Source organism: Mesoplodon bidens (genome assembly GCF_964165515.1).
Source record: "Mesoplodon bidens genome assembly, chromosome: 8".
Classification (NCBI taxonomy): Eukaryota; Metazoa; Chordata; class Mammalia; order Artiodactyla; family Ziphiidae; genus Mesoplodon; species Mesoplodon bidens.
Window position 1 is genome coordinate 69,147,320 of NC_138165.1, and position 12,656 is coordinate 69,159,975.

A 12,656-nucleotide genomic window follows, 5' to 3' on the forward strand; every position below is an offset into this window, starting at 1 on the left:
ACTGACTAAGAGAAGGCCAAGACGGCTTCACTTACAGCCTAATACCCAAACATTTAACAGAACTCCTTGGGAAGGCGATTCAACCCCCCACACGCTAGAATCCATCCCACGTTTACCCAATTTGACAACGTAAGAGACTGTCAGATGCTTTGACAAAATATGATGAAACGCTCACAGGCTCTGTATTCATATTCATACACTAACGATTCAGGGCCCACGAATCTGTACTCATGTTCTTCAGTTCTGGGTAATTTGGGGCGGGGGTGGGGTACCATTTCTCTAAATATTTCCTCTCCTTTGTTACAAATTCCTAACAGGTTTGGACCTCCTGGAATAATACCTAATTTTCTTTTCTCTCCATTTTCCACCTTATTATCCTCTTAGAGTCTTCCTCATCCATCAATTTTAATCTAATCTGTTGTGAGGTTTTCCCCCATTTCACTGTCACATTTTAAATTTCTTTTTATTCTTTAACTATTTCTCTTCATAACATCTGTTCTTATTTCACAGATGAAATATTTTCCTCTTATATGAAGATAAAAAAAAAAACCAAACCTATAATTGTTAGGGTTCCTTCTTCTTCTTGCATTGCCTACTTCCTTCAAGTACATTTTTTATTTTAGCCAATCTCCGGTTTTTAATGCCTGGCAATTCTTGTTATTCTACGTGAAGCACTAAAATTAGGAAGCTTTGTGTGTAATGTCAGTTGCAGTTTGGGGACTGTCAATTGTCTGATGCATTATGAGGTGATCAGGCCTGGATGTTTTTTTCATTAGAGGGGTGCTCGAATGTCAATAGCTACAGGTTTTCTTTTGCTTCTAATGAACTGCTTGGGAGTGGGATGGTGCTACTGACTAAATGTTTGTGTCCCCACAAAATTCATGTTGAAATCTTAATCCCAATGTGATAGTATCTGAGGGTGAGGCCTTTGGGAGGTAATTAAGTCAAAAGGATGGAGCCCTTAGGATGGGATTAGCACCCTTATAAGCAGAGAACTGAGAGAGCTCACTTTCTCTCTCTGCTGTGTGAGGATACAGCAGGAAGGCATCCATTTGCAAAACAGGAAGAGGTCCCTCACCAGGAACCTAATAGGCTGGCACCTTGATCTTGGACCTTCCAGCCTCCAGAACCGTGAGAAATTTCTGTTGTTTAAGCCACCAAGTCTACAGTATTTTTGTTATGGCTGCCCAAACTTAGATAGATGGTACGTAAGAGTTCTGGAAACCAACTAGGAAAAGAGGCCAGAATTCTTCCCATTTAATATGTTCTGCCTCTTTTCAGTAGAGCACCTCACCTATCCCTGCCCTTAGCCAGCGAGGCCTGTCAGAGGGAGCTGGTACCCTACAAAGAGTCTACAGAAAGAACGGGCTTACTTCTTATTGGCTTCCCCCACTGAGTTCAGTGTTCTCAGGTCTAAAGTAGTGGCCCTCATCATTCCACTTTCAAGCTTCCAAAATCCTGACATCTCATGCCTGCCACTGTCTCCTTTTCTGTTCTATTTCTCTTTGTGGATTCCTGCCTTTCTTATTCCTTTACTACAATTTTAGTGGGGTTTCAGGAGGGAGCATATATGGCATCTATCATGTTTAACTAGAAGTCATGTAGCATTTTTATAGATTCTTGGCTCTTAAAAGAGAATTGAAGTTAGACAACAAAAGGAATTAAAAGAAAACACTGCAATGTATGTTATTATTATATTTCGATATAGACCAGAGTTTCACTTTAGCAGCTCCACAAATAGCATCAACACTGAACTTCCATTACACAAATGTCACAGTGTGTTGTAAAAAGCCCTTGCAAGGGCCAATCACAAGGCTATGCACTGAAATTCACCAGCAATGAGAAAACAAGCTGTGCAGTTGCATGTAAAGAAGTCATCTTCTCAGATGGCCATCCTAATGACTGTGAAGCACTGATACTCCCAACAAGCTTTAAAGTAAATAAATCCCAGTACATTTATTTATATCCACAAACTATAATATTCACCAACTGCTTATTTTTCAGTCACTTCCCTTTCCCCATGAATTAAAATCTGTGGTTAGAATACTGACAAGATTACCTTTGCATGGTAAGTTTCTAAGACGTCTGTGATATTTTCTTTTGAAGGAGATTTCAGGGCTAACAAATCTTCTTCTAACATGCCCAACTACAGCGGGGGGAAAAAGGAAAACATTTAAAACACCACAGCAACACAGAATTTTTTTCTTTAGAAATCTTATATTCTTTTTAAAAATCCTTCTCTTAAAATTATGATGCTCTCCCTTCAGCTGAGTCAATGAAGGCAATTTTCACTGAAGTTGAAGGCACACACATTCCCACAAAGTAAATGCTGCCTTGAAAGGAATGGATTAAGACGAAAGAAACTGAAGAGGAGAAATAGAGACATTCATCTTTGTTTCCCTCTAGCTACTGAGCACTTGAAACGTAGTGTTGCAACTAAAGATCCCAATTATAAATTTTATTTTAATTAATTTTAACGAAAATTGCCACATGTGACTAATGGCTACTATAGTCAATGCACAGGTCTATAACATAGCCACACTTAACTCTTGTATGGCTATTAACATAACTGACACCATCTTGGGCCCATACAGTTCCTCCTGTCCTTCCACTGACCCTACCCAGGACTGTACTGTGTGGTAAATCACTTCTCTGTCATCAAGGGCTTTGTATCAATAGTTAATAGACATCGGCTAATAATGATTAGGACCAAGTGGCCTCCATGCTCTGTTAGTCCCCAAACAATGATGAAGACTCTCACTGATGTATGTATTCCCAGTGCCCAAGAGACAAGTTACCCATTCATAAATCCCAATTTAGGAATGCATGTCCCGTTTCCAAGCACACATCCCCATACCCGAAGGTCAACTATAAAACTATCCCAGTGGCCCCTCAGCAGTGCAGAGTGCAGTTGCGAATGCTGCCAGATCACCGTCCGCCCAATGCCACCCCGAGCATAAGTTCCCCTCTAACAAATTGATCCACTGATTATATGGAGCCGCCTGCCTCATTTTTTGGTCTCAAGATACCTTCTCAGTTCAGTGGGTACTTTTCGTTCCCTCTGTCCTCCAACAGCTTTCCCCCATATCCCTCATATACCTCTCCTACACTCAGCCAAATGGACTTTTTACTGTTTCTAAAACACAGCTAATGCTTTCCTACTCCTATGGGGCTTGCTCATTAAAGTCTCCTCTATCCAGAAAAACTTCTGACAACACTTATCTCAAGGCCCAGCTGAACTGCAACCTCTATGAGAAAACTTCCAGTCCTTTCTTATGAGTAAGCTCTTCCTTCAATGGATTCAATCCGTTGAATCCTTTCTTTGTATTCTGTTTGTACACTTACCATACTTTACTCTGTCAGATGATACAGATGGTTTTTAATCTTTTGTACCCACCTCTAGCCCCATTCCCAATGTGTATTATTCATTTCTGTTATCCACTACAGGCCCTGTAAATGGTAGGCTACGCACTGCATGTATTACTGGGCAATCTGACTAAGAGAGGAAAGGGCTGTGGATCAGCTCTCTCCCCCATCCTTAACCAAATTCCACTATAATCAAGGGTGTCCCTCCAGAGCAAATAATGGAGTACCCGTGTTTGCTTCCTGTTACAGCTCAAGGGAAGAATGAGACAGCCACCTACTCAATGTGACCAAGGGTGCCCATAAAGATCTAAAAAAGAGAAAGATCTGAAAATTCAGGCAAATGTGATGGAAGGCCCTCGTAACAGTGTAAGGGGACAACTTTCAACTTTGTATACTTCATACATTTTAAAAGCATTCCTTCCCCTATCCCATAACACCCCTCCCTCAAGATCAGAAATCCATGGGTTTCTTGGGAAACTGACTTTACCCCACAGTTCCAGGGATGGAGCACATTAGCTAGGATAGATTAGCCAGTGTATTCCACCCACTCATGTGGTTCAGGCACAAGCCAGTCCAATAAGACTGAGCTAAGCCAGCTGAAGCAGAAAAATCCCAAATCTCTTGCTGGGAGTTCTGAGGCAAAACCACCTTGAACTGGGCCTTCTGTTACATTTAACACAATGACTTTCAACTGCTATGATAAAACTGCCGTCCTCACTGTGGACATGGGAAAACTGGGGCTAAAGAGAATAAATTCAAGCTAAGATTTAAAACCAGGCTGTCCATCTGCACATCCTTTGCCACTGTGCTATCCTGGGCTAAGAAAACTGACCGTGCTGTTTAAGAAAAATGTTTTAAGGCCAAGGTAAGTAATATGTGTCCCTCACAACAGATACCCTTCAGAAGAGTTTTTAAGACCATATTTTACAAACTTTTAAATGCATTAGGGAAACTAACAAACAAAAGAATCTTTCAAAAACATCTTTATAAAAGCCTATCTTTTTATACATAAATTCAGATTTTTATATATTAGACTTTTTTAAAATATTACTTTTTTTTTTACACAGACTATAATTATTCATTAAAAAATATTCACTGAAGGTACCAGACAAAACAGCCCTAGATCCAGATATAATTATTTCCATTTTGCATATGAGGAAATGAGGATTGGAGAGCTTAAGCACCTTCCCCAGGGTCACACAGCTTTAAGGGTACATGTAGGGTTCACACCCATATAGGCCAAAGCCTGTAATCTCAACCACTCATACTGCCTCCCCATGAGCTATTTCAAACAACACAAAATGCAATCATCCAAGTAATTACCTTTTCAGAATCTACAAAGTGTGTAGCAATTCCTGCTGCATACACATCTCTTCCTTTCAGCCTGAATCCTGTTAATGCAAGGAAGCACCCAAGTTTTCCTTGAAGTCGTGGCAAGAAATAACCTCCACCCACATCAGGGAATAACCCTGTAATTAAAAACAAAAAGAGACAATGATCCAAAGGAAAAAGATAAATTCAGCTCTCTTTACTTGAGATCAAAGAGCCATTTTTCTCTGGAGTCTGAATCTACAGTAAAAATATTATTACTATACCACACTACTACAACGTACTATATACAATGCAATCAATGTCACAAAAGACTTGCTATAAATTGTGCTAACTTAATTAAGGGGTACTTTTCAAATTTTTCATGTTTCATTTCTATAGAAGTCAATAAAGGATTTGATGGCACAATGTTCTGGATATAACTACTTGATAAATATTACTTAAATTTCTCATCTCTACTACTACTTTTTAAGAGTCTTCAATGTAGGTAAAGAATGAAAAAATATTTTCTTTCCAAATGATAAGCACAGGAAAAAATATATGTAATCTAAGGGTATTAGGTGATAAATTATTATTACCATTTAATCAATGTCCAAACAGTCAATTATCTAATATTCAAGATACTTAAAGTGATGTGATAACCATTAGTCCTACTAAATGAACAAGTTTATACCTAATTAAATCACTTGCACTTACTCTTTTCTTAACCATGAGTAGTTTTTAAATTCCCTTATTCTCTCTACTGGCAACAACTAAAAATAGCATATATGCAAATACTTGCCAGTACACTACTTTTTGGTGTTTAAGAGCTCCTTAAACAATTGTGACCCTCTAGGTTTATAATCCACCTATCTATTTGAAAATTGCTTCAATTAATTCAGATAAAAATACAAGCATTCAAATTCTTCCCAGTTCTACGTGTTAAAAAGTTCCTAGGGGGCTTCCCTCGTGGCGCAGTGGTTGAGAGTCCGCCTGCCGATGCAGGGGACGCAGGTTAGTGCCCCGGTCCAGGAAGATCCCACATGCCGTGGAGCGGCTGGGCCTGTGAGCCATGGCCGCTGAGCCTGCGCGTCCGGAGCCTGTGCTCCGCAACGGGAGAGGCCACAGCAGTGAGAGGCCCACGTACCACAAAAAAAAAAAAAAAAAAAAAGTTCCTAGGGCTTCCCTGGTGGCACAGTGGTTAAGAATCCACCTGTCAATGCAGGGGACGCGGGTTCAAGCCCTGGCCCAGGAAGATCCCACATGCCGCGGAGCAACTAAGCCTGTGCGCCATAACTACTGAGCCTGCGCTCTAGAGCCCGCGTGCCACAACTACTGAAGCCTGTGTGCCTAGAGCCTGTGTTCCGCAACAATAGAAGCCACCACAATGGGAAGCCCGCGCACTGCAACGAAGAGTAGCCCCTGCTCGCCACAACTAGAGAAAGCCGCGCACAGCAATGAAGAAACAAAGCAGCCAAAAATAAATAAAATAAATAAATTTATTTTAAAAAAAGTTCCTAGACTTGAAAGAATCAGTGCCATGCTACTGTAAACAGAAATACCTTTAGCATCTCAAACAAGATAGGTCAAAAGTTGAATTCATAACCACACCCCCCACAATCATCTCCCTTCCAGTATCACTCACCCCAATAAAGGATATAGCCGTCCCAACTCAAACCTTCTTCTGACCACCCCTTAACCCTCCATCAATGACTATGTTCTCTTGCTTCCTCCTCTAAACAGCTCTCTACACAACAGAGTGAACTTTTTAATAACACAAATCTTTTTTCTATGTTCTTTTCTATGTTTGATTGAATTCTTTTTCTTCAAATTATTTTAATAACACAAATCTTGATAAGAGTCTTGCATTCTACTGCTTAAAACTCTTCCATGACTGCCTATTTTTCTTAGATTAAAACTAACACCTTGGGGCTTCCCTGGTGGTACAGTGGTTAAGAATCCACCTGCCAGTACAGGGGACACGGGTTCAAGCCCTGGTCCGGGATGATCCCACATGCCGCGGAGCAACTAAGCCCGTGCGCCACAACTACAGAGCCTGTGCTCTAGAGCCTGCGAGCCACAACTACTGAGCCCGAGTGCCACAACTACAGAAGCCACGCACCTAAAGCCCGTGCTCTGCAACAAGAGAAGCCACCCAATGAGAAGCCCGCAAACCGCAACGAAGAGTAGCCCTCGCTCGCCGCAACTAGAGAAAGCCCACGCGCAGCAACAAAGACCTAAGGCAGCCAAAAATAAAAATAAACAAACAAACAAACAAACAAAAAATAATAACTTTATCAGTCTTCAAGGCCTCTGACCACTTTTTCAATTACATCTCTTACTACTCACTCACTATACTCCAGCCACTCTGGTCGTCTCTCTGTTCCTCAATATTCATTCCTACTTGCCGCTGAACCTCAGGAGCACTCTGCCCAAGTGAAAACACTTCTGTCTGTTCCAGGGCACCACATTCTCCCTCTTTGCCCTTTGCCTCAATGGCTGCTTCTTTCCAGTTCCCCTTACTGGCTCCACCTCCCTTGCTGGACCTGTGCCCACTGCTGTGCCTAGGCCTCATCTGAGGCTCTCCGATACCCCACACACGCATTTCCTTAGCTCTTATAGCTTTAGATAATACCTATATGCGGATCAGTCCCTGTTAGGGATGGAACTGTGTCCCATATGGTGTCCCCAGATTCTTAAGCTGAAGTCCTAACCCCACAATGTGACAATTTGGAGAAAAGGACCTCTAAAGAGGTAATTAAGGTTAAGTGAGGTTATAAGAGTGGGGGCCTTATCTAATAGGACTGGTGTCCTTGTAAGAGGAAGAGACACTGAGGGCACACACAGAGGAAAGGCCATGTGAGGACAGAGAGAAGGCAGCTGTCTACAAGCCAAGGACAGGGGCCTTGGATGAAACCAAACCTGCCAATACCTTGATGTTGGACTTCCAGCCTCCAGGACTGGGAAAAATAAATGTTGTTTAAGCTACCCAGTCTTGGTATTTTGTTATGGCAGCCCTAGCAGACCAATACAGTCCCAAATCTGTCTATCTAGTTATGCCTTTTTCCCTTGAATACAAACTCTCAAATCTGCATTCTAGATTTAACCACATAGATAATAAGCATCCCAGATATAACATGGCAAAAACACAACTACTGATTCTCATCCCTCCAACCATACTGTTCCTTCCCTAATTGGCCTCATCCATCTAGGAGCACTACCTAAACACCTAGGAGTTATTCGTGATTCATTATATCAGCAAGCAAGTTAACTCCAAAACATTTTCTAAATCTATCCACTCTATTCCAACTCTATAGCTCCATATTACTCCAAGCTTAAAATTCTCTCTCTCTAGAACTGTGCTAGCCAATAGAATTTTCTATGATGATGAAAATGTTCTATAATCTATGCTGCCACTAACCAGATGTGGCTATTAAACACTTTGCAACTGAGGAACTGAATTTATTTAAATTTAATTTGTATTAAATAGCCATCTGTGGTTAGTGGCTACAGTATCAGACAGCAGAGCTCTAGATTAATATAATGACCTCCTAATAAGCCTCTCTACTCTTGCACCCCCTACAATCCATTATCCTTAAAGCAGCCAGAATGATGGTATTAAAATGTAAACCAGGGCTTCCCTGGTGGCGCAGTGGTTGAGAGTCCGCCTGCCAATGCAGGGGATGCGGGTTCGTGCCTCGGTCCGGGAAGATCCCACATGCCACAGAGCGGCTGGGCCCGTGAGCCATGGCTGCTGGGCCTGCGCGTCTGGAGCCTGTGCTCCGCAATGGGAGAGGCCACAACAGTGAGAGGCCCACGTACCGCAAAAAAAAAAAAAAAAAAAAAAAAAAATGTAAACCAGACCATGCCACTCCCTGCTTTAAACTCTCCCACAGTTTCCCATAATGTTTAGGTTTAAATCCAAACTCTTCACCAGGGGTCCCTGTGGACCTCTTGAAGAGCACAGTATAACACTCCTGCCCTTGATTCAGACAGTTGACTCTATTTGGTTTCTTGAATAGGTAAAGCCTTATTCTTGCTTTAGACTAACTTCTTAACACCACAGCATTCTGTTCTAAGACATTAATATAACTGCTTCCCTCTTGTCATTCAAATCTCAGCTTAAAGGACATCTCCTTGGAAAACCTCCTTAACCATCTAATCTGAAGTAGCCATCCAGGAGAATTACACTTTGGATAAGATGGAGTAAGAGGGACTAAATTTACTCTCCTACTTGAAATAACTATAGAAAAACAAATGCAATATACGAAATATCAGTTTTCAACAAACTGGACCGTCAGGCAATAAAGGTAAGTGATTTCTGAATATCTGAAAACAAGTGAGGTAAACTCTACAAAAGCTCCAGCTTAATGCCTTGAGAGAATGTCCAGGCCCAGAACAGCCCTTGATTTGAGGGGAATAAAGCTAAGAATCCAGGGAGACTGAGGCAGACAGAATTCCCAGAACAGAGTACCAGAGAGGAGAGAAGTGCACAGAGAGAAAACTCTAGAGATCTGCAGAGTGTCTCCCTTAAGTCCTCAGCTTGGTACTGATCAGCACATGTGTATGAAGCAACTGCCTGAGGTTATGGAAAGAACCACAGGAAAGGATTATCGAGAACAGTACTGGGAACCTACATAGGGCTGAGAATAGTGCCTGCTCCCACCAATCAGACTATGAGAACTCAGGATTCGTGGGGGCACTGAGTAGAATGCAAAGAAGGGTCTCATTTCAGTAGTAGGAAATAATTAGCCCTAGCCTGAGCACTGCTTCAACCTTGCATCTAAAAAAAATAATAATAATAAATTTTTTAAAAAACTAAAAGACCTGAAAGGAACAAACTGTTTCCAAGTAACATAACCTCATCCCAGAAGCAAGCTCAAGAATATTTATAAGAATATAGGTCTTCCTCAATTTACATTGGGGTTACATCCTGATAAATCCATCACAAATCATAAGTTGAAAATACCATAAGACAAAAATGCATTTAATACACCTAACTTCCAAACATCATAGCTTAGCCTAGCCTACCTTAAATGTGCTCAGAACACTTACATTAGCCTAAAGTTGGGCAAGATCATCTAACACAAGGCCTATTTTATAATAAAGTGTTGAATATCTCATATAATTTATTGACTGTTATGCTAAAAGTGAAAAACAAAAAGGTTCTAAGTATCAGTTATTTACCCTTGTGATTGTGTGGCTGCATAGGAGCTATGGCTCACTGCCACTGCCCAGCATCACATGAGAGTATGGTACTGGATATGGCCAGCCAAAGAAAAGGTCAAAATTCAAAATTCAAAGTACAGTTTCTACTACATGTATATTGCTTTTGCACCACTGTAAAATCGTAAAATCAAAAAATTGTAAGTCAGACCACCATAAGCTGGGAACCATCTATACAAAAATATCCAGCACTCAACAAAGTAAAGCTTACAATGTCTAGAATCCAGTCAAAAATTACCAGGAATCTAAAACAGCAAGAAATTGCCACCCATGATGACATGATACAACAATTAATCAAAATTGATCCAGAACTGTTGCAGAGACGTGGAAAGACCTAGAGACTGTCATACGGAGTAAAGTAAGTCAGAAAGAGAAAAACAAATATCCTATATCAACGCATATATGTGGAATCTAGAAAAATGGTATAGATGATCTTACTTGCAAAGCAGAAATAGAGACACAGATGTAGAGAACAAACATATGGACACCAAGGGGGGAAAGGTTGGGGGGATGAATTGGGAGATTGGGAATGACACATATACACTACTATGTATAAAATAAATAACTAATGAGAGCCTACTGTATAGCACAGGGAACTCTACTCAGTGCTCTGTGGTGACCAAAATAGGCAGGAAATCCAAACAAGAAGGGACATATGTATACATATGGCAGACTCACTTTGCTGTACAGCAGAAATTGACACAGCAGTGTAAAGCAACTATACGCCAGTAAAAAAAAAAAAAAAAGAAAAGAAAAAAAGAAAAGTGACAGCAAGTTGTGGGGAAGGCAGGGACCGACAGGCTCTCTCAAGCTCCTTCCTGGCCTTTGATCCTGGCGTTAGCAATTGTGCCTGTCACTTGTTTGTGCTCTTTGCCACCACTGGTGTGTTTGAATAAAGTTTGAAATGTTGTAACATTATCTATAAAGACAAATAAAACAAAACGAGAAAAACTGACCCAGAACTGACATAAACATAAGAATTAGCAAACAAGGACATCAACACAGTTATAATAAACATATGCCATATGTTCAAAAAGTTAAATAAAAGCAAATAAGAGGGGTTTCCCTGGTGGCACAGTGGTTAAGAATCTGCCTGCCAATGCAGGGGACACAAGTTCGAGCCCTGGCCTGGGAAGATCCACATGCCGCGGAGCAACTAAGCCCGTGAGCAACAACTACTGAGCCTGCACTCTAAAGCCCACAAGCCACAAATTCTGAGCCCACATGCCACAACTACTGAAGCCCGTGTGCCTAGAGCCCGTGCTCCACAACAAGAGAAGCCACTGCAATTAGAAGCCCACGCACCGCAATGAAGAGTAGCCTCCACTCTCAGCAACTAGAGAAAGCCGACGCGCAGCAACAAAGACCCAAGCACAGCCAAAAATAAATTTTGAAAAAGAAAAAACAAATAATATATTTTTTTTAAAAAGACCCAAATGATACTACTATAGATGAAAACTAAGATGAATGTATAAGCTAAAAAATACCTGAATGAGATTAAGGGCAGTTTTGACTTTGCAAAAGAAAGGATTAGTGAACTTGAAAACACATGAATAGCAAATATCTAAAACTAAAAAAAGAAATTAAAAAAAAATCAACAATACATGAGTGAGCTTAACAAAAGTTTAAATGGAGTTCCTGAAAAGGAAATGGTGGTGGGGACAGAAAAATATTTGAAGAAATAATGTCAAAATTTCCAAATCTGACAAAAACTATAAACCTAACTAGCCCAATAAACACAATCATAAGAAACAGGAAGAAAGCTACAAAAAGGTACGTCATAATCAAGGGATCAAGGCACACCAAAACAAGTGATCAGCAGAAGATCTTAAGAGCAGCCAGAGAAAGTAAAAAAGAAAAAAAAAAGACACTTATTTACAGAGGAACGAAGATAAGGATAAGAGCAGATTTCTCATGGAAAACAACATAAATGAGAAGATGGTGTAGCAAAATCTTTAAAGTACTGACATTTAAACATCAGAATAGAATTCTATACCTGGGTCTCATATCAATGACCTCAGGTTTCACCTTAGGAGACTAGAGTAAGGAGATAAAACTTCAAGTAAGTAGAAGGAAGTAATAAGTATCAGAGCAGAAATCAATAAAACAGAAAACCAAAAAACTTCTTTTGAGATCAATAAAATTAATAAACCTCTAATTAGAGTGATCAGAAAAAAAAAGAGAAGACAAATTACTAATATCAAGAATGAGAGAGGGACTTCCCTGGCAGTCCAGTGGTTAAAACTCCACACTCCCAATGCAGGGGGCACAGGTTTATTCCCTGGTCAGGGAACTAAGATCCCAAATGCTGCATGGTATGACCAAAAAAAAAAAAAAAGGATGAGAGAGCCAGGTATTACTATATATTCTACAGATACTAAAAAGATAATAAGGAAAAGAACTTTATGCTAATAAATGGACAAACTCCTTAAAAGACCCAAATTACTAAAGTTTGTGAAAAAAAAAAATAGATAACTTGAATGGCCTACATCTATTAAAGACTTCGAATTTGTAGTTAAAAACCTCCCCACAAAGAAAACTCTAGGCCTAGATGGCTTTGCTGGTGAATTCTACCAAACACATGAAAAAAAAGAAAAAAGAAAAAAAAGAATCAGTTCTACCTGAACTTTTCCAGAAATGAACCCAGCATTACCCTGATACCAAAATGAAGCAAGCAAAATGATACCAAAATGATGTTACCAGAAAACTACAGACCAATATCCCTCATGAACATAGATGCAAAAATTCCAAATAAA

At 40.3% G+C, this 12,656-nt stretch overlaps 1 protein-coding gene across 2 annotated transcripts in view; it reads right to left on the reverse strand.

Moving 5' to 3' along the window:
* Window positions 1-12,656, reverse strand: part of HIBCH (3-hydroxyisobutyryl-CoA hydrolase) — a 92,282-nt gene that overhangs the window by 25,163 nt on the left and 54,463 nt on the right. For both annotated transcript variants that reach the window (XM_081241912.1, XM_081241913.1), the window contains exons 8-9: window positions 4,690-4,835; window positions 2,060-2,146 (exon numbers count right to left, since the gene is read on the reverse strand). In XM_081241912.1, the coding sequence (XP_081098038.1) occupies window positions 2,060-2,146; window positions 4,690-4,835 (233 nt within the window). The remainder of the gene's footprint in view (window positions 1-2,059; window positions 2,147-4,689; window positions 4,836-12,656) is intronic.